The 22061-nt window shown below is 46.3% G+C and overlaps 1 protein-coding gene across 3 annotated transcripts in view; it reads right to left on the bottom strand.

Annotated features, from left to right (window-relative positions):
* The window catches only part of utrn (utrophin), a 171244-nt gene extending 153714 nt beyond the window's left edge, over nt 1–17530 (bottom strand). For all 3 annotated transcript variants that reach the window (XR_003974299.1, XM_030345001.1, XM_030345000.1), the window contains exons 1-8: nt 17121–17530; nt 9374–9435; nt 8636–8728; nt 7100–7177; nt 4658–4750; nt 4172–4344; nt 1794–1909; nt 1022–1185 (exon numbers count right to left, since the gene is read on the bottom strand). Coding sequence is in view for 2 of the 3 variants with exons in the window: in XM_030345001.1 (XP_030200861.1) it covers nt 1022–1185; nt 1794–1909; nt 4172–4344; nt 4658–4750; nt 7100–7177; nt 8636–8728; nt 9374–9435; nt 17121–17202 (861 nt within the window). In the remaining variant the exon portion in view is untranslated. The remainder of the gene's footprint in view (nt 1–1021; nt 1186–1793; nt 1910–4171; nt 4345–4657; nt 4751–7099; nt 7178–8635; nt 8729–9373; nt 9436–17120) is intronic.
* Nucleotides 17531–22061: the final 4531 nt, after the last annotated feature.

Here is a 22061-nt window from a genome sequence, read left to right on the forward strand (position 1 = left end):
GCCAGTATTTAACCACTGAACCTTAAGCTGACTCCAGCTGCAGCTACAGTTACAGTGTGTGGGTGTAAGGGCGCCCCATGGGCATGTCAGAAGAGTGAATCCCGGGGTTTCTACTCCTCAGTTGCCTGCCATTCATATTACAGGCTCATTCGGAAGGTGAGAATGACTCATTTTACCCAGAACACACACACACACATACACCCACACATCTAATAAAAAAATGTAACAAGTATAGCAAGTCATATTTGCCCTTCCGTTGCCTTATTTCCTCATACTTTAAGTAGGAACTCGTCAAAATACACTCGCACCATGACTGGTTTGAACAGCACAGACCAAATGGGGTTTTATGTATCATTGGTTGGAGGAGCCTTTTGCTGTTTATCACCCAAGATGACACTTGTCATCTTCATGGCTATAAACGGCCTTAACAACAACATCAACAGCCTTTTTAAGACCGGACACAAATATGGTGTTGAAAGCAAGTTTATAATACAAATAAAAAGGTTATTGCAACATTAAGAAACTGCTCTACAACAGTGGGTCTCAACCTTTAACTTTACGTGGACCTCTAAATTATCATCAAGAACTTTTGTCGACCACCTCGTATTCAAACAGTAATAAACAGATCAATAAACACGCAGTTGCTGAGCAGATTGCCAGCCCCACTTTATACACATGTATTACAGCAAGAAAGTGGCCAACTGGAAACAGTGGAAGATTTAGCCACAGTGGGTTAATGAAGCCAACACAGATTAACAATACATTCAAAACATTTCATGGGATTCACAAAACCACACCATTTTTTTCATAATTATTCAGTATTTTGGCTGAAAATACTGAATAATTATGAAAAAAATGGTTTATTAACTAAACAATACCAAATCATATTTATTTTAAAGGTGTGTGTTTTGTAAAACTGCCTCACATACCACGTGTGTGTGTGAGGCAGTTAAGAGGTAGAGATGTAAAGGGGATTAAAGAGTGTATGAGACCCACTGTGTGCCTCTGTGCGTGTGTGTACCTGCGGGCTGAGGCCGGCGGGGGGGCCGTCCTCGCTCTTGTAGCGGCGGGGCAGGGTCTCCACCTCGCGGATGGCCTCCATGGTGACGTCGTGGGGCAGCACGGCGAACAGCGACGTCACGTACATGATGATGGACTTCTTGTCGGGCAGCTGCACCGCCACGTCTGGGACAGAGAGGACGGAGGGGCCGTTAGAGAGGGGCCATCCTCAGGGCCGCACAACAAACTTCTATACCCAGAATCCCATTCGAAAGGAAGTCCCCTTCGAGGAGGACTGTCGACTAGCCATCATTCTAATTTAAGTCTACATTTTTTTGCCAAGAATAACACCATTATACCACAAAAGTTAATTGACAAAATAAGCAAATTTACGAATATAATCAAATATGGGGCCTAATGGTAGAGGGTTAGGGGTGTTCTTTAGTGTGTGTGTGTGTGTGTGTGTCTGTGTGTGTGTCTGTGTCTGTGACACAGGCAGGTTGAGGCCCGTTCTATCAATTAAGCCAATACATTGACTGGGTCAAACTCCACCTGACTCTCGTGACATACAAAGTCATGACAGAGCAGAGAAAACCACACGTCATTACACACAAATAGACACAAACACACACACATAAGTGCGTGTGCATGTACTCAAACAACGTGGCCAGTGTTGTGATGAAGTGGCACCGAGGTTTCGAAGCGGTCAACACGCCAGGATCTTGTTTAACGTCGCCAAAAACAATCTGCACAACCACGTTCCCGAGGTGCTCGGGGGACATTTCAGCGGATACCTTCTGGGTCCAGGAGCCGGTCCACGGCCAGCTGGTCTTTGGCGACGGTGAAGGCGTGGTCGAGTCGCTCCACGGGGCTCATGCGGACCACCTGCTCCCAGCTGAACACGTTGGGTCTGAGGTCACACGCATCAAAAACACACTGGAGGTTGGTGGCACGGGACTTGAACGGGCAAAACTCATCTGGTGCCAACGTGTTGCTTGCATGATCCTTACGATAACGATGGAATCATAGTGAAGGTAAACATTTATTTAAATAAATGTATCTCTGCAAGAAACAGAGGTAACAGGGGTGGGTTTCCCACAGTACTATACAAAACTATAAGATAAGCTTAACTCCATTCACTCTCAGTTTATAGATCAGGCTGCAGGAAAACAGTCTGAAAGCCTGCATGGAAATAAACATAATTGGTGCACCTTTAAAAGAGTGCACCCCCCCCCCACCCCCACTCCCAGTCTGACGGCAAACCCCACCACCTTAACTAACACATTTTCTGCGTGAAACCCTGCGGAAGAGTACTCTGCTCCACGGGTGTCGAGCTTCCCCTGTGGTCTGTTTTCAACATCTGCAACATTCCTGCAGCAGAGCAGATCTGTAACAGGGACGACCATTATGTTCGGCGGCCCTGGATGTGCCCAGAGGAGTGTGGGGTGAGTCTTGAGCGATACAACGGCACGCATGTGTGTGTGTGTGTGTGTGTGTGTGTGTGTGTGTGTGTGTGTGTGTGTGTGTGTGTGTGTGTGTGTGTGTGTGTGTGTGTGTGTGTGTGTGTGTGTGTGTGTGTGTGTGTGTGTGTGTGTGTGTACAAGGGGTCACAGAACCTTGACTCTCGTCCTGCAACAGCGCCTTCATATAAAGCATAATATACACACAACACAGGCCCACATGCTCTCACACATGCTCTCTCACACACAAGCTCTCTCACAAACACTTGACATGAGAATCAGGGTTGGGTCAGGCTGTGTATACACACACACATCCCGCGTATGCACCGACCCTTTCAATGGCTAACGTGACCTTTCCCCAGAAACACAGCAGTGTATTCCAGGCTCTCTTGGCACGCACACACACACACACACACACACACACACACACACAAACCAGTGACTTTTGCTGCATTCCACACCTTCGTCTCCCACAGCATTCTCTATGCGTTCATGCGATAGAGAACCTGTGTGTGTATCCAACTTTAGAGCCGTAGAGTGATCCGACTGCAACAGCTGCAATTAGTTGTGGCTGCAATCGACTTGTGCAGTCATGTGTCCAACAGAGTCTTAAAATAAGAGCTACTTTTTTTATCACGGTACTTCTCAGTCCTCCTCAGCCAATTCGGCACCTTTGCTATGGCCCTCCTTCCATCCATGTGAGGCTGGATCCCTCTTCTGTGTTCCTGCTCAGAGTCTTTCCTTCTTGTTTATCCATTTTAAGTCTTAGTGTTTGGGGGTGTCTTATAATGTGGTGCCTTTTGAGGCTGTAAATGCGTTTAAAGGCCATACAAAATAAAAAGGACTTGAGAATTGTGGAAGTGGATAAGAGGGAGCGAAAGTGATGTTTTATCTTTATGTATAGTGAATGACCCAGTATCCCTTTTCACTCCCGGCTAGGGCTATCAAAGTAGGTTTTAGATTAGTGCGTCATGACATATGTCCGGTACAGCACGAAACATTCCTGAAGAAGACTTAACAGACAATCAGTAAAACACTGAATGTGTCTTTTGCACAAATAAGAACAGGACAAGGGGAACTTGAAAAAAGATATGCTCTTAAAACAATTGGCCTCCAGTTAGATAAAGGACTCTAGACAATGTATCCAGTATCAGGGTATGGATGATTCACCCAGTTAATTATGATGAGTTCACAGTAAAAGTGTGGCATATCAAATGTAGCAACCTTTGATTAAGGCCTGGGATAAAATGATAGCTGACCTATTGTTGGATAAAAAGGTTTACACTCAAACTGAACCCTCCCCCCCATAACAAAACAACATGTTATATGTGCCTGCACTTATCTGACAATGACATGGTCTGTACCATTGGCATCCTGATGCACTACAGTCTAACAACTACCCTAATGTCCATTGTGCTGAATGCAAGTTGCTCTGGATAAAAGCGATAAAGCGAACAGCCACATCAGATCCGAATTAAATTAGATTAAAACGGAGCAATAACAAATTTTGCACAAATGTGTAAACTGCGATTGGAATTGACCACGCATTGATGCACGTGCACACCCAACTCGAAGCTCCTTGTCCTCGCATTACAGAACCACATCCCAGAGACCCCAACACCCCAACCCCACTAAGGTCAAAAACAACCGGCGTCCAGCCCCATCTCCCCCTACCACCCCGCCCCCCCGGCCTCCCATCCCCCAGCCCGGACCTGAAGCGGTGCAGGATGGCGTTGAAGGCCAGGCCGTCAGCCCAGCTGGTGGTGAAGTTGAGCACGTTGACGTCTGCGCGCGCGGCGCTGCACTGGCGCACCCAGCTCAGCAGGATCTTCTCACTGTTGGTCTGCTGCAGGTTGGACATGATGTCCTTCATGATGTCTTTCACCTGCGAGCACACACACACACACACACACACACACACAAACACACACACGGTCAGATCAACAGAGGGAACATAAAAAGTAGAGAAGGCAACACACACACACAAAACAAAAAATACACGCACACGAAACGTAAGCCGGATGTGTGAAACAGTATAAAGACGGGAAAACAGTATGTTTTTTCGTCGCCCAGGAAACCTGCGTCACCATTTGTCAAAGCACTCCAGCAGGTAAGCTCCTTTAGAGGCTGTAAGGTGAAGGTATGCGTGGTGCCCACAGGAACGCGTCCACAGGGGCTTTGTGACTGTGTGTGCTCACCTGCCAGTGGAGGATTATGCTCCAGATGAGGCCCAGAGTCAGCTTACGGTTTCCATCCACTATGTCCGTCCCACCGATGTTGACCAGGTCCACCTGAGGTGCACACACACAAAAACACACACACACACACACACACACACACACACACACACACACACACACACACACACACACACACACACACAATAAAGGGAGATAGAAGGCAAAAGGGAGAACCATAATTATTCTTGTGTCATAAATATTAAATAAATATTTGGCCTGTTAAGACCTTTGAGAATTGACCGTTGATTAAGGGCTATAAAAATAAAATTGGATTGAATTGAATCAAATAAGCTTCCACACAAATTTTATACATAACACAAACACTTGCACACACACACGGTTTATGATGGTAAAAAGAAGAAAAAAAAGAAAAATGCGTGGATGAGTTCAGGTTCAACTGAACATAATAAGACTCATAATAACAGCCTTGCATTGCCGCAACCTTCCCCCTCTCGCTCGCTCCTCCTGAACACACGCATACCATCAGACACACAGCGTATTAGGGCTGACAAGTTCCGGCCGGTGATGGATTGGTCGGTCTTTGCACTTGTTCGACCAAACTCTCATTGTTCAGACAATTGCTGTTCTTTTCATAAGTAAAAAGCTCGTCCTGACCCATCAATTTCGCAGACAGGAGGAACAAATGCAGACCGATTTTTCAGTGATGATGAAGGGTCTGAAATAGAGGGGTGCTATAAATAAATGGTAAATGGACTGCATTTATATAGCGCTTCTTTTTACCAGTGGCCACTCAAAGCAGTTTACCATATTGCCTAATATTCACCCATTCATGGACATATTCACACACCGAAGGCGGTGTTAACCATACAAGGCGACAGCCTTGTATGGTGCCTTGCTCAGGGGCACCTCGACACTCAGGGGCACCTCGACACTCCAGGAGGAGCCTTGGATCAAACTAGCAACCTTAGGCTAGCAGGCTGGTGGGGAGTACACTGTGGCCGATTACATTTATCTAGGAGTTAACTGGCATATTCATCAGAGTACTTTTTTTCGACCAATCGATTGGCTGCAGAGTTGGTTGATTTTACCCCAACCAAGATTTCCTTTGATTGGCTACAGCCCAAGTGCTTATTATCATCCTCATTATTATAATTAGGTGTGTGTGAGTGTGAGTGTGTGTGTGTGTGTGTGTGTTATACCTAACCGTGTGACGCACAGCCAAGTATGCAGTGATGACATGTAAATACTGTGGAGTGGATTAAAGGGGAGAGCGGGTCGGATATGAGTGGGTCAAGTGCATGCTCGCAGTGCAGAGTGACCCTCCTCTCGCTGACCCATCCCAGCTACAATTATTGAGCTCTCCCTTTCCCCCACTCAGGAATGCACAGGCAAAACGCCAGCAGCCAGACAGTCGCGAAAACACAGATAGAGCACATACCTGTGGCTAGCACACGTCACGCCTGCAGAAGCTTTCTTTAAAAGGTGACGTCTCACACCACCAGGTGTGATTGTGATTAGCCGTTAGAAGCCGTTTTGAAGATCTACCTTGTAACGGCTAATGACACTCACACCTGCTGGTATAATATGTCCCCTTTAAGAACCGGCTGCGGCCCACGACGACGACCCTGCAGAAGAGCTCTCTCCAAGCCTATCCTGTCCTTGAATGTCCACCGGGTTCAGTGGTTCAGTGGTCGGATACCGACCCCGCCCGGCCCGCCTCTCCCTCCCTCCCCATGTCATGTCTACAAGGCCAGATATGCCGCAGCGTTGGTGTCTGGCTGCCATCATGGCTGCGAGAGGTTATCCATTTTTGAACACGCACGCATGGAATCTTCCCCCCCCTCCTATCTCTGCCGCAACGCTCTCTCCTGCCGCTACTGAGGCGGGAAGATTGGCCGTTGTATGGAAAGAGAATGGGTGGTGGTTGTGCTCCGACTACCGCACTGAATAGCTGGGGTAATGACGAACACACTTTGGCTGTGCATCAACACCTCCCAGCCTCGCCATAAGGCTGAGTTTACAGCCAGACACGCCCACCCACACGCAGTTCTCATTGTGGAGGAGACAAGACAAGGACAACGTTAAGCGACCAGACCACGGCCTCAGCTCTGTTATGGCTCCGACTGCTTCTGGTTTCTCATTCACTCCTGGGGAAGAGAGTGTGTTTGTGTCTGTGTCTGAGTCTCTGTGTATGTGTTGGGGAGGGGGGGGCAGGGGCCGGGGTCAAGTGAGGTAAGCTGGTGTCCTCTGGGGATCAGGCATGGAGGATGACACACACACAGATGAAACGACACCAGATCCGGAAGGCTGCGGTGCCACGGATGTGGCGTGGCTCCTTCGGCTCCCGAGTCAGGGTCAGGGGTCAGAGGGGGAGGCGTAGAGGAACCAAACAAAACCCCGCCCCCAGGGTGTGACCACGGGACGGATTGGGTTACTCACGTTGCTCTGATGCAAGACCTGGAGCACTTTGTTGACGTTGTTGAGGGCATGTACCCGGGTGGACCCTCGCTCTTTGGTCTGAAGAAAAGACAAGAGAAGGAAAGAGAAAGAGCGAGGTTGGGTCAGCGGGTCAGACTTCAAGCACTAGTCAGAGAACCGGGAGAACCGGGGTATCCAGGCTGAAGGATTCCGACACGTCGATCGCTTTGGATAAGCGCACCTTGTGAATGTAGGTACTAATATTAACCGTAATTATTATAATCTGAATGAAGAGTTCAATTATGTTATGCAAGACATTGTTCAGGCCGCGTTAACCACGGCGCGCCCCTTCTCACCGTGCACTTATCCTACACCATTACACTGTCAGCGGCAGTCATTGTGCTCATGGAAAGAAGGGCAGATTTACCCTGCGCCAGGCTGCCAACGCAGAGCCCTGCTGACAACCAGCCCACGGCAGCCGGTGTGTGTGTGTGTGTGTGTGTGTGTGTGTGTGTGTGTGTATTCTGTTCAAATATTACATGATTCATATGCAGCAACAACACACCAAGTAATTAATAAAGGCCTCAACTAGGGATGGGCGATATGGCCTAAAATCCATATTGCGATATACATGCAACCTATTGCGATAACGATATATATCACGATATATAAATCATAATAGAACCATTTAAGAACAGGTTTCATAGACTCTAAGGAAAGCTAAACTGCTAAATGTATGTCGTTTTGAGAACATTTATTGTGCAAAACTAATCATACAACATAATGTTGTAGCTGCAGAGACTTTAAAAAAGAAAAAAATATTCTGTGCAATGACGTATAGCCTACTTGAGGCTATACGTCATTGAGCGGTGTCTTGTTAATAAAGAAACTTGTTAATAAAGAAACGGATACTGTGAATTAGGGAAATACGTCCAGTATTACGCATGGCTATTTTAAATAAAGACAAATCTTCCAAGTGTTTGCACAGATGCTTGCTATTAAAACATAAAACAATTAGTGGAAAATGAACGCATATAATTTTGAAATGAACATGAAATGAGAGCAATCACCAGCTCCTCCGTTTCGCTTTCAGCCATATTTACTTAGATGACGATGATGCGTTGAAGCCGGTTGGAGCTCATGGCTCTTTAAATTCCGCGGGTCGCGGACGATGCGTTGCAGCCGGTTGCAGCTCGTGGCTCTTTAAATTCAGCGGGTCACGGACGATGCGTTGCAGCCGGTTGCAGCTCGTGGCTCTTTAAATTTCGCGTGTCGCGGATGATGCGATGCAGCTGGTTGCAGCTCGTGGCTCTTTTTAAAATTTGCGGGTCGCGGACGATGCGTTGCAGACGGTTGCAGCTCGTGGCTCTTTATATTTCGCGAGTCATGGATAGATCGCGTCAAACATACATTATCGCGATAGAGCAATATAACTAAAATCTCTATCGTAGGCCATTTTTTATCGTTTATATCGTATATCGTTTATATCGCGCATTCCTAGCCTCAACCCAAAGAATCTTGACACACACAAATGTCCACACACACACACACACTGACCAGGGCAGTGCCTGTGAGTCCCTCCAGCAGGTCCAGAAGCTTCCGTCCATCTCTCAGGTCGGAGAACATGTCTTTGATTGGCGTCTTCCCAGCCTGTGGACACAACCACAGGGTTGATAGCGTGCGTCTTCCACATCTAAACTTTATGATCTCATCTTCAACTTAATCCCCATCTCAAAGAGGCCCCCATACCACAGCCATTAACCTAACAGGACACCATATTGTTTAACCTGCCTCCAAAATACCTCAACAACCCTCATAAACGATTACGTCATCAAGGAAGGTGTACCAAGGTGTACAAGTGCAAATTGGAAACACAAATTGTTTCAAACATCAAAATATTACAAATATACTATACTAAGTAAAATCCTAATCATTATCATATTGTAAAACCAATTTTGATGGCGAAAATAAAAATAATGGTAATAACTATAACTAATTTAAAAAAAAAAAATGCTACTTAAGAACGCATCCTATCTCTTGAATATCTTCCAAAGCCTGGGAAGACAGGGTCAGGCACCACAGCTGTGATCTCAAGGGGGAACAGCTCTTACAAACACAATAAACAAAACTTAAGGTCAGACTAAAATAGCCCTCTCAACTATAACCTCAAATTAAAACAAGCCATTCCCATTTGTATGCGTTAGGTTGTGGTAGCCTGCTTCTATGTTTGTTTGTTTTACTGACAAATTATTCCTCTGGTTGAGAGTAGAGTATTTTTGGGGGATTTTACATTACCTTGGAGAACTGTGCATTCAGCCATTTGGTGAAAGTTTTCTTCTGTACAGAATCATGCTCATCTGTAAAAAAAAAAAAAAAGATAAAAAACAAAGAAAAGGCAAACAGATTAGTATACAATGGAAGCATACAGGAAAAGTGCAGATAAACTAAATATCCTCTGAATATTTGAGACGAACAACATCAACACGTGGACGAGCCCAAAGCTTGGACAATCCATTTCAGACCTGTCATTTTGACTGAACCCGCTCAGGCTTTGGTATTTGTCCCAAAGTATTACCTTAAAATGGTCAGTGGTGCACATCAAAAAAAGAAAGGACATTAAGAGTCTTGGAGGTTAGAGTGAGGACAAAGTCTTATGTGTTTGGAGCATCTGAAAGATAAACGATTACAACTGCTACAGCTTTCAAAGAAGGGATTTGAAAAAGGTTTTCTTGCACAGCCTTCAGATCAATCCTCGTAGCCTAAATTATTTGGTGTTCTCCCCCAGCATCTCGTGCTCTTGTAAACTGATGTTGACTGACAAACAGCGGGGTCAGGGGTGAGGCTGTGGTTGCTACAGGGCTCTGGGCTAATGTCACGGAGTAAACATAGGCCCATGGAAGAACTGCCCTTGCCTATTCCTTTATTCCACTGAGTTTCTTTACAGAACAGAATGCAATGCAAATGTATTCTTTCTGAGTCACACCAGATTGGAGGAAAAAGGCGTTGTGTACTTGATCACAACTGCACACAGATGCATCGTGCATTTTTATAATCATGATTCTCAGAAACCATCAGCTAGTATTGGTTTGGCATGTAATAAAAATTAAAAGTCAAATACATGGTCACGTACAGCAGGCAAAAAACGTATAATGGGACAAAAGGACTGTATTTACGACTGATTTCAAATGGCACAACGTTAAGGAAATAAAATGTTTAATTTGCATTTATACTAGATGTAGTTGCAATATATTTTTTCATGCATTTTGTTTATAGGAGATTTATGGGAGACCATTCAGAGGAAAAGACTTTAAAGAGCAGCCATCAAGCCAAGCCTTCCGACGCCAACCACCATAACCTTAAATGGAAGGAGCTACATAGCAGCCTGGGGCCTTGATGTGGAGTTATGGCTGAAGAAATACCACTGCTTAACACTCAAAAAACTAAAAATATAGTTTCTCTGAACTTGTTGAAATATGTGGTTGATAATGATGACCCTGAACTGGGAAAAATATAAGGCCTTCGACAAGGGTCAAAGTGTATGTGTGTGTACATAAATCAGAGTCTGGGGTAACCAACCCACTGTTTTGCAACCAAACTCTGTGCAAAGCCCCATGGCCAGAACACAAGGTCAAGGGTTATGATCACCAGCCCTGTAGGTCATCATCGTCTTTGTCTGAGGTGTTTTAGGAGCGCTGTGTGTGTGTGTGTGTGTGTGTGTGTGTGTGTGTGTGTGTGTGTGTGTGTGTGTGTGTGTGTGTGTGTGTGTGTGTGTGTGTGTGTGTGTGTGTGTGTGTGTGTGTGTGTGTGTGTGTGTGTGTGTGTGTTTGAGGAGCGCTGTGTGTGTGTGTGGGTGTGTGGGTGTGGGTGTGTCACTCTCTCTCTCTCTCTCTCTCTCTCCTGGCTGAGAAAGCAGGGGTGTAAAAACAAGAATGCAGCCAGGCTGATGGTGAGAGGGGGAGGAGGAGGGGAAAGAGGAGCAGCAGTCAGATAATAGATCTACGGGAGGGGGTTGAAAACCCCTAAAACAACACTTAAAAGTAGATCTAAAAACGTAAATATGATGCCTCTGACCGGGGTCCTCCACACAAACAGCCACACTCTGCCGCGGTACAGGTCCTGCACCTCATCTAACCCAGCCTTGGAGGAGTTCACCAGGCCTTCACGACTCAGAACTCTCTACAACAGCTGGAGAGCATCTAAACAGCACATGCAGGGTTTTGCGCTGAAAAGACGAAGCGAAGAGCGGAGGCATCCAGGGGAGAGCCGGAGTGAGGTTCAGCAGGAGGTCGAGGTGCCAACAGGACGTGTGTGCAGGGCCCGGGTCGTTTTTAAAATGATTGTTGCTGCTCATACAGAGGTTAGGGGCCAAGCCAGGGGACAGGGCGGGCCCCTGCCCCCTCCCCATAATTACTCATGTCAGCCGATACACAGCAGCTGGACCATGACCAAGACATGTCTCAACGGAGAGACAGAGTCAGAGAGGACATTAAAAACAAGAATGAAGAACTGCCCGCAACATAAAAAGAGAAGGCCATTACTGGTGATCTTTCAACAGGATATAAACTTCCCTTTGATGAGGATAACCTCGAGCAGGTGCCTGCGGCCCTTACAGTCTTTCTCAGAGAGAGCGAGAGTGAGAGAGCGAGCGAGCGAGAACAAGAGCGAGCGAGCAAGCGAAAGGGAGGGAGAGAGACACACACACACACACACACACACAAGGTTGCCGGTGGGCTTAGGTCTCCTGGGCTCATCAACCTGCCACCTCTGTGAGACAATGAACCCGATTCATCCCTGATCCAGCCCAGCCCGGCATCTGCCCCCCCACCCTGGCTGCTCCATCTTCTCCCCAGCACAAGAATGCCTTACTGGCACATGGATCAAAAGAGCAGTTCTTTGGATATAGGCATTGGCTGTATCGATGAAGGCTTGGAGGGTGGAGGATGGAGGGTGGATTTGTAACGGCAATCCCATCCACTAGGCCTATTCCCCTCATTTTGTTTTTGAATACTGGTAGTCCTATTGAAAAGTCTATTATAAACCTCATTAAAAAGCTATAAAACGCTTTCTAATTTCTAAACCCTGCCATAGGATGAATGATTCTGAGGTCGGTTGTTTGTGGGTTTTGATAAATGTCCTTAAACTGAATGTGATAAATTCAGTTATATTTGTATAATTATTTCTTATAAATAAATAGTCCATAAAGATGCATGTTCAGCAAACGACCATGAACGCAAATGCATTAATCAACAACATCCTATTGCTTGGTTAAAAAGGGTGCAGTATTGGGTATGCATTGCTAAAACTAGCCAATTAAATCAATCACCTGTTCATATTAAAATAGCTTAGAAAAAAAGCAATAAACTACAATGAAAAGAAAACAAGTAAAATAAACAAAAAAATAATTCCCAGACCAATGGTGTGAACAAAGTGGTTCTGTGAATAACTCTCCCAAGCTCATACACAGGAAATGGGAAGTAATTATTAACTTTGAGAAACAGCCAAACAAGACCTTTATGGGATGCATGGTCATATACTTGATATCCTGTCTGGTCGGAGGGGGCCTGCAATTACAGAGAGGAGAGCCAAGCCGAGCCACAAGTTCATCAAAGCATTTCAGCCTTTATATTAAAAGAAAAGAAGAAACTACACGCAAAAGTCCCCATGTGCCCACATAGTTCAAGCGAAAAGCAACACAATGCACGTGTTCACACACACACACACACACACACACACACACACACGAGTACCCGCTGACATGCACGCACACCGAAGCATATGCATATATTCAGTAACCCTAGCAACAGCAGGGAGAGTCTGTTATTTGCACTGACCAGGTCCTGAGTGAGGGGCTTGCGCTCAGAGAGGACGGGTTAGGTCAAACAGGAAGTTCGACAGCTGGTCTCTCTCTCGCACATGCACACGCACACGCACACACTTTATCAGCCGCCCACCATCAGCAACATGCTGATATGCACGGCAATGCAAATAGACTCACAAACAAACAAATCGCACCATGGAGATCATCAGGGCTTCAGGATATTTGCAGTTAGAAGTCAAATAAACTAGGAATTTGCCATAAAGACAGGGTAGGCAATTTGGAGAAACCAGCAAGAGAAAGTGAGATTTGGAGAAAAAACGATAAATAAATACCACTAACCCCTTCATGACTTCCTCCAACCAAGTTAGAAATAAGACTGGCAATTTGAATTATGGATTTCTGTTGGGATAGAGAATTTTAACAGATTATATTCTTCGGAAGGAATTGCCTACCCTACCTTTATTGATTTTGGGCCGACACAGCTAAAGATGAGACTATATTCTCCATTCATTTTCCTGCATGTTATTTGAATGGCCCTCATCCATTGTCCACATTTTCCATGACTTCAGACTTCTGAATGTCCGTTCCTCCCTCAAAAACCCGACACACTCCAAGCAGCCTCATGACGCAATGGAGGCCGTGTGTGTTTTGGCAGCCACCACGAAAACCCCAAACTTAGAACAAGGAAGGGAAAGGGAAGATTCCAGCAGAAAATAAAAATAAGCCATTAAAAAAGGAACTTTTGCCTGGAGTGCAGGGATGGTGGTGTGTAAATGTATACGACCCCGTTAAACCCGACCAGGACAGTGTTTCCCACACACAACTCTACCCTCCACAGGCTCACAGGTGGGGGGACAGACGGTGACCACACAGATTGTGTGTGTGCGAAGGTGTGTGTGTGTGAGACAAGTAAACATCAGCGCTGGTGGTGTCGTTTTGGAAAAAACAGTGTTGACCCCAAACCCAACTGTCTACCGCGTTGACCACAACGGCCCGACGGAGCGTAGGATGTTTTGTGTTTATATCGCTGGGGAAGCGCTGTTTTTTTGTTTTAAATGCGCGGTCAAGAGGTTTGTAAACTCCCCGACGTGAAGCATACCGAGGAGTTTCCTGAACTGAGAAGCGCAAGTTGACGGTTCCCAGCAGCTAACGTTGGTGTGTAAGCTCTGTCTGTTGGTTGAACTGCGGAGCAGTAGCAGAGCAAAACAGCTGTTCGCAGTGCTGTCTGTCAGTGCAGTCTCTTCTCGTGCACACACACACACACACACACACACACACACACACACACACACACACACACACACACACACACACACACACACACACACACACACACACACACACACACACACCCCTTTGTCACTATCCCTCCTGCAGACCATTCAAACACAATAGCATGCTCCTTGCACGCGGCGACATGTCAGCCACACGGCACGTATTCGCTCCCCATCGCCGGGCCGAGACGGGGCTCCTGGTTCAACTCCTGTGGTGCCACGTGGGACGCACAGAATTCCCGTAATTCCTCTGGCATTCCTGCCTGCTATGGCTCGTGCGGTCACTTGCCCGAGCTTGCCCCGGCGCGAGAAGCCCAGTTGACACGCGTCCTCGGAGCCCGGGTTTTGGGGGAATTTGTAGGAAAAAAGCATGGCTGCGTTGGGGCAGATTAACTGATATCCACACTGAGCTCTTTGAATGGCCCTGTGCGAAGCCAGGCCTGGCTAGCCAGGGTTGGCGCTGTGTGTGTTACTGTAATTGTAGTGGAAGGGTGTGTGTGTATAACAGTGTAATTGTGAATGAGTGTCAGAGGCCCGGGGGGGGGGGGGTTTGGTTCAAACACAAATGACAAAAGATCATCTGCACGGCCTGGACGCTGTGTATCATCTTGGTACATTGAGTTTTTCATTTTTTTAAAGCAAACATTGTGTCTGCAGGACAAACAACATGAAGCTTAATTTTGTGTAGTTTACAGCTTTAGTTTACAACTTTTTCTATCCGTGTTCTTCAAGTAGAGTTTCAACTGTCAAATGTGTGGCTTTGATATTTACAATCCGGTTCTGCTGCAGCAACGATTTCTGTGTATGCAAGCTACAGGTAACCTTTACTAATGTCTTCGGCTACAATTTCTACAAATCTAAAGAAACCTTGTAGCATTACGTTTTTTTACATTAAAAAACAAAAAGAATCCGGTATTAAACAACCGCCCCTGAACTCGAGTCTCCTCACTTTGTATTCAGCTACATCATTATAATACAAATCGGTAAGTTACAGAACACCATAAACCAAATTAAAGATCCTGCATTTTTCACACCTTCATCTGCGACCCGAGACAACCAAATCTCTGTGACACAATCCGGGCCCCCCCCCACCCCCCCCCACCCCAGCTCCTACAAGCTCTGTGCTGTGTTCAGCAGCGCCTCTGTGATGTCCCTACCTCGGAGTATCAATCCACGCTCTGCCATCTCTGCGCGAAAGAGGAACGGAACCGCGAGGAGTCGGACGAGAAGATCCCAAAAGAAAATCAGCTGTAGTCTCTCACATTCCTACTCCCTTCAGAGTGAGTGCCTCTCGCCCTCCCTTGTGCTTCTGAGTCACTGTCAGTCAGCTTCTCAAGAATTCCAGAGAGAGAGAGAGAGAGAGAGAGAGAGAGAGAGAGAGAGAGAGAGAGAGAGAGAGAGAGAGAGAGAGAGAGAGAGAGAGAGAGAGAGAGAGAGAGAGAGACAGACAGACAGACAGACAGACAGACTCCTCTAGTCGACGTCAAGGAGAGAAGGAAAGTGAGGGGATGGGGGGGGGGGGGGGGTCAGAACAGGACAGGACAGAGGTGGGAAGTCGGAATGCATTGTGGGCCAGGAGGAGGAGGAGGTGGTCCTCAGGCACACAAACACACTTTGTTCAGCACCATCCCAGCATGCAGCAGGCATAGAAGGAAGAAGGGCCTCCCACGATGGAAAGAGAAAACAGACGAGACAGAGAAAAAAAGACAGAAATAGATAATATAGAGGACCTTGCCTCCCTCTTACTGCCAAACACGGACAGACACACACACTCACACCACAAATATGTACAGACGGCACTAAGACACAACACTGTCCTCCCGAGGATCAGATATAAAGCCAGAGGAGCCAAGGCCCCTGAGCAAGGCGTGAGGCAGCAACCCAAAACAGACCCGGAGAAGGTTCACGTACGCACGCCTGCCCAGAAACAACGCTCCACACTCAGCGTTTATGAGGAGTTCAAGTGGAGGGGAAGGCGCATGTCCTCGCTTTAACCTGCATAATTAAACCCCCACACACACTTCCTGAGTCTGAGATTGTGTTGACATTCTGCTGTCTGAACTGCAAAACAGCATTGGTGCATAAAGAAAACGACAACATGTGAAAGAATCCCATCACTGACCCCATCAGTGACTCGTAGCTAGCAGGAAGCACATTTTCTTAACTAACCACATTTGGCCACACAAGGGAAGGCAAGAAAGAATAGGATTTCAGGTCGAAAGGGAACAAAATAAGCAAAAATGCATTAAAAAAATACGCTGAACCGGCAGTCCTGTGAAGTTTGAACCGCGGAGCAGTGTGCCATTGAGGATTGTCAGGGACAACGGGAACATGAATAGAAAAACGAAACGAAGATACTCCACTCTCGGCTGAAGTGTTCCCCTTGTCAGTGCAGTTGTATCGGCCAATTATGAATGTGACTCAGAAGGAGTGCTGCACTCTAGGGCCTTATAATAACCAGCATTACATCATCAAGTTTTAAATTTGACACAAGGAAACAGACGACTTTAGGGTCAAGAGAAGACTCGCACCATGAGCAGAGACTAGTGTTTTAAAGTGCTCAAAAAAAAAAAGAGAGAGAGAGAGAGAGAGAGACTGAATTGGTTTGAAATGGCATCCTAGCATTAGCGGTAAGCAGGGTTTCAAGTAATGTAAAAGGAAGCAACTGAAGGTGAAAATGAGAAATAATAAGAGCACAGGGATGGAAAAGCAAGACGAATCCAAGAATGCAGGAAGGTCACTTACATCTGTTCAGCTCAAATGTGAGCAGCAGAGAAAGAGGTACTGTAACATGAACATTAGTTCTAGAGCAGTGTGTTGGATCTTTCAAGTAACCCTAGCCTAAACAAATTAAAGAAAACGTACGTCTTGATTCGCAAATGTTGGCTTTTGCCTGCCATTGCATAAGACATCTTCGTCAAACACTATGGGTTGAATTCGAAACACTCACCCATCAGTGGACCACAAGCCTGCCTTCCTTTCCTCTTGAAAAGGGCACGCTTCTTCCAGGGCAGCCATTTACTGGCATTCATGACAACGCTAGAATGCTGCTATTTTTACTAATAACATGAAAAATAAAGAAGAATCAAGAAAGACAGCAGCTAATCCGGAAGCGGAAGAGAAGAGAGTGGTGGAGGTGACGGTAAGAGAGAGAAAGAGAGAGGGGGGGTATAGAGAAGAGGAAGTGGAGGTTAGAGAACGTTTGCTGAGCACGCTGGGATTGTTTACTTGGGCTGCTGTGGGCTGGCATGACTCCAGTGACATCTCACACACACACACACACACACACACACACACACACACACACACACACACACACACACACACACACACACACACACACACACACACACACACACACACACACACACACACACACACACACACTTCCTCTGGAGACTCTTAGCAGGGGGGCGAGAAGGGGGACAAGGGAAACACCAATTGGCTCACCAAGTAACAGGTGGTATGTAATGTGTGAGTGTGTGGTGTGGAGTAATGTGGTCTGTATGTGTGTCTGTGTGTGTGTCTGTGTCTGTGTCTGTGTCTGTGTGTGTGTGTGTGTGTGTGTGTGTGTGTGTGTGTGTGTGTGTGTGTGTGTGTGTGTGTGTGTGTGTGTGTGTGTGTGTGAGCCTGAAACAACCAAACAACTGCAGATATGTCCAAAATAAAGCCAATAATAAAGTGAAATTAATAAGGGAGTGGGAGGAAGTGATGTTGGGGAGAGGAAAAATGCAGGAGCGAGAAGAGCCCTCCGCTAGAAGAGAGAGAAAGGGAGGAACATCAAAGGATCAACGGGAAAAAGAGGGAGGGAAAGGTAAAAGAAAGAATAGAAAAGAGGGAAGCAGCCCAATGGATAAGCAAGAGAAAGAGGTTGTTGTTGCGCTGTCTCGTTTCACGTGTCGCGTTTTGTTTTCATTCTTCTCCTTGTTGCGGTCGAGGTGGCAGGAAGTCCGGCCCGGCTCGGTTCAAACCCTTAACCCAGATTAACCAGCGATTCCCAGAGAATGAAAAGCATGCACCCTTGCAGCCTACTGTACTGCCCCCAGAGCAGAGAGAGGAGTGAAGAAGAAGGGTTGGAGGCAGCTGGAGGAACCAGAGGACGCGACTAAAGTTTCCACCCGTCGCTGCTTTAGGCATCCACTCTCCCCACATCTCTCCCTCACCCTCTTTGTCTCTCCATCTCTCACCCTCTCCATGTAGGTCTCTGGATAATTGCCTAGGTCTCTCTCTCTCTTACTCCCTCGCTCCTCCAGAACCTGCATGTCTTCCTCCCTCATCTCTCTTTCTGCGCTTCCATCCGCCTCCGTTTGTCTTCTCTGCCTGTATGGGTCTCTCGTACTCTCCCGTGTCCTCTTAGGTTTGTGTGTCTCTCACTCTGTCTGCCTGATGCAGTGTTGCCTCTCTTGCAGTCACACACGCACGCACACACACACACACACACACACACACACACACACACACACACACACACACACACACACACACACACACACACACACACACACACACACACACACACACACACACACACACACACACACACACACACGTGAGTACTTGCAGGCCAACGAAAGTACTTGTGCCGGCCAGAAACGTAATTAAAAAGTAATTAATGGCAAATATAAGTATTCCACAGCCCTATAATGGAAGGATGAGTCTTGAAAAATCACAATAAATGCCACCGCTGCAGCAAGTTCCTTAATATACACCATCAAAGTTTCCATTGACCCATCGCGCCGCATAGTAGCAAAACACATCCGCTTTGGTAAAAGGCACAAGCTTCTGAAAAACGTGTAACCCAAACTATAGGAGATCTGATTATGGGGCCAATTGGCGGCGAACCATGGAGTGGACCAAAGGAATGCCGCAGGAGATTTCAAGGGTTAATCTGCGCTTGGGGAATGGAGCTGTTTTTGTTTTAGCAAAGCCGCTTGTGTCGTGCAAAGAGTCAGAAGGTGGAATGAAGCTCTCCTCAGTGAGCCACGGGTGGGGTAGTTGGAGGCTTACTATCGGCAGAAAGGGGGGAGAGAGCGAGAGCCCGTTTTCAGTCACTTTAACCGCATTAAATAGGTCACAGGCGATAGGTAGTAACAACTTTCCCTGGACACATAAATACATATACTCACTTCAATTGGAATTAAACGGGAGGCTTGTATAGAAGGCAGATCATTTTCTGCTGATGCCTTCCAAGTTAAAATGTCGTGTGTGTTGGCACACATAGTTGCGTACACGCACACACACCCACAGCTAACTATAAGCCAAGGAATCCAAGTCACACACACAAACACTGACCACAGGGAAATGGTTTCTCCCCTACAATTCCAGCCTGCCGTAGAACTCCCCTTTCCAGCACCACCTCCCAGGACTCCATCAGCTCCGGGCAGAGGAGGCACCCCACCCATGAAAAAGTCAGTGAGGCGCGCAGCACACACACACACACACACACACACACTTTTGGTCAGTGACAATCAATTGACAATCCTGTTTTCCCAATGTTATCAAACGCATACAACTCAGATTGAAAACCTCAATGAAAGCTGTAAATTACCCCATGTGGTACCCGTTTTCTCAGAAACCATAACCAGCAACACCCCACCCCAAAAACAAGGAACAAAAAAATAGAGCATTCTCTGAACAGGCTGACATTCTACGAGAGTTGCGACATACAAATGACTCCCGCCAGGCCCTCCCTCCCAGCCTAGGAGTAACGTGGCCTGCAGTGTACCAAGGCCAAGGGTGGCGACAAGACATCCCACGCACCCCGGGGAGTCATTTAGGTGGGACGGGCACCGCACCCTTGTGGTGGCGGCGATGGATGGCCTCCCCGTAATCACCCCAGGGTGATGACACGTCCTCCGGGCACCACAAGGTTCCATGTGGGCCTTTTCACTTCTTGTTTTCTGGGTCATGCCCATGTTTTTGAAAGGGTGTGGATGGGTGGATCTGGAGCTCTGCCAACACCCATTGAAAAGAAAATGTTGTAAATGCTAAAGTGTGTTCTTTCAGGAAAATGTTTAGACCAGAAATTAAATAGTGACACTGGTATCTAGAACTAAATATAGGAAGAGGTGTGTGTTGTTTTCCCATTATCCATATTGAAGTCGCGTTTAATAAAATCTAGGACTAAAATACAATGATGAATTAATTCAACAAATGAAAGGGGGGACATTTAGACAATTACTAAAAACCGAGGAGAATAGAATACAGCTAAGACGTGTCAAATCTGCATTTTTCGAAAGGAAGTAGGTGTGGTTGCATGAGTCGACTCCTCATATAGCCAAATTGTTATGAGTATGCCAACATGTATATGCTAGCAAAGCTTATTCGCAAACATGCCAAGTTTCCATTCCCTGGGCCACTTGAAGCTGACTTTTGATTGAATGGATAGTTCTTGTTGCATTTGCATTTGTTTACTCTCTGTCATTTAGGATCAAGGTTTGTGAGCAAAAGGAAAATACTTTTAATGTACAGGAAAAATCTATACAGATCTCATGATTTATTTGGGAAGAAATAATCAGTATGTGAAATAAGGCCCATATACTAAGTTTATTTAGATTTTGTCAAATGGGACAAATGGGACAAGGGGCTGATTGAACATCTTTGACTATCATTTATAGCGCCCCTTGTGGCCAAAGTGGTGCCTTACTTTGTGTGCAAACCTGCTTATGTGTGGTTTCTATATGTGTACCAAATTTGGGTTGTTGTCCCAGTTGTTCACCTTGAGCGATTAATGTCAGCGTTTTTTTACCCATTCCCTTTTCATAATAAATAATAATATTCCAAAAAGGATACAATATTTTAAGCATAAAAGTAATTGTGCACTTCACTAATACATGCCAAATTCTTTGCCATGGTTTGGTATAGGAAGAGATAGCTATGGAAAATAAGGTGGAATAAAAATAACAATAGCCCTTGACACCCAACCCAACCAATGCTAAAATAATTAGACTAACTAAATAGTAAACAGGGGAACATTCAGACAAGCACTTACAAAGACGGAGAGACAAGGAGACCGAGAGACAACACAGCCAGGGCAGGTCAGGTAACCAGAGATGCAGACTGACTGTGTGCGCTTTACATTTTTTCCCATGCCGCCTGTTCTCAAATGACACACACACACACACACACACACACACACACACACACACACACACACACACACACACACACACACACACACACACACACACACACACACACACACACACACACACACACACACACAGGTTTATTGTTTGTGTGTGGGAAAAATAGTTATTGTGTTTAATCCTGGTTAAACAACAACCCACACCGCTCCCCACCTCTGCCAGCTACCTTTGACTCTATTTGGGGTGGAGAGAGGGTCCAAGGGCAGGACGGGTGAATAAACTACCCCAACCATCTGGGGGCAAAACATTGTTGGGAAATATCCCCGAAGGCTGGGATTTACCACCATGAATATAACTAGTTATTTCAAAGGCAAGAACTGGTTATCCCAATGGAATGACATGACAAGCCAGCTTCTGATCACTTGGAAAAACATGGCTGATGCATGCAATGCATTGTAGTATAGCGGAGTGGAGGAAGATTAAGTGACAACCATCAAAGGTGACCTCTATCAATGGGGGCAAATAATGTGACGAACATTCACGCGCCAAATGTGTATGTTTGCTGAAAAGTGAAACTTCCACTGTACTAGCACGTTTGTATGCGTGCATTCGTGTGATCAGGATCTCATAAAGCTACACACCGACACCCTCTCCACCCTGCCCCCCACGACAGCTTTCAGCTGTAAAAACATCCTTCCACCTGCTCCCAGCTCCCTGTCACCACCACACCATCGCCCCCCCTCCTCCCTCACCAGTCACAGCAACGGCCACCAAAGACAAACACTTTCTCAGCCTTCTTTGCA

Source organism: Gadus morhua, chromosome 21 (assembly GCF_902167405.1).
Source record: "Gadus morhua chromosome 21, gadMor3.0, whole genome shotgun sequence".
In the NCBI taxonomy this organism is placed as follows: domain Eukaryota; kingdom Metazoa; phylum Chordata; class Actinopteri; order Gadiformes; family Gadidae; genus Gadus; species Gadus morhua.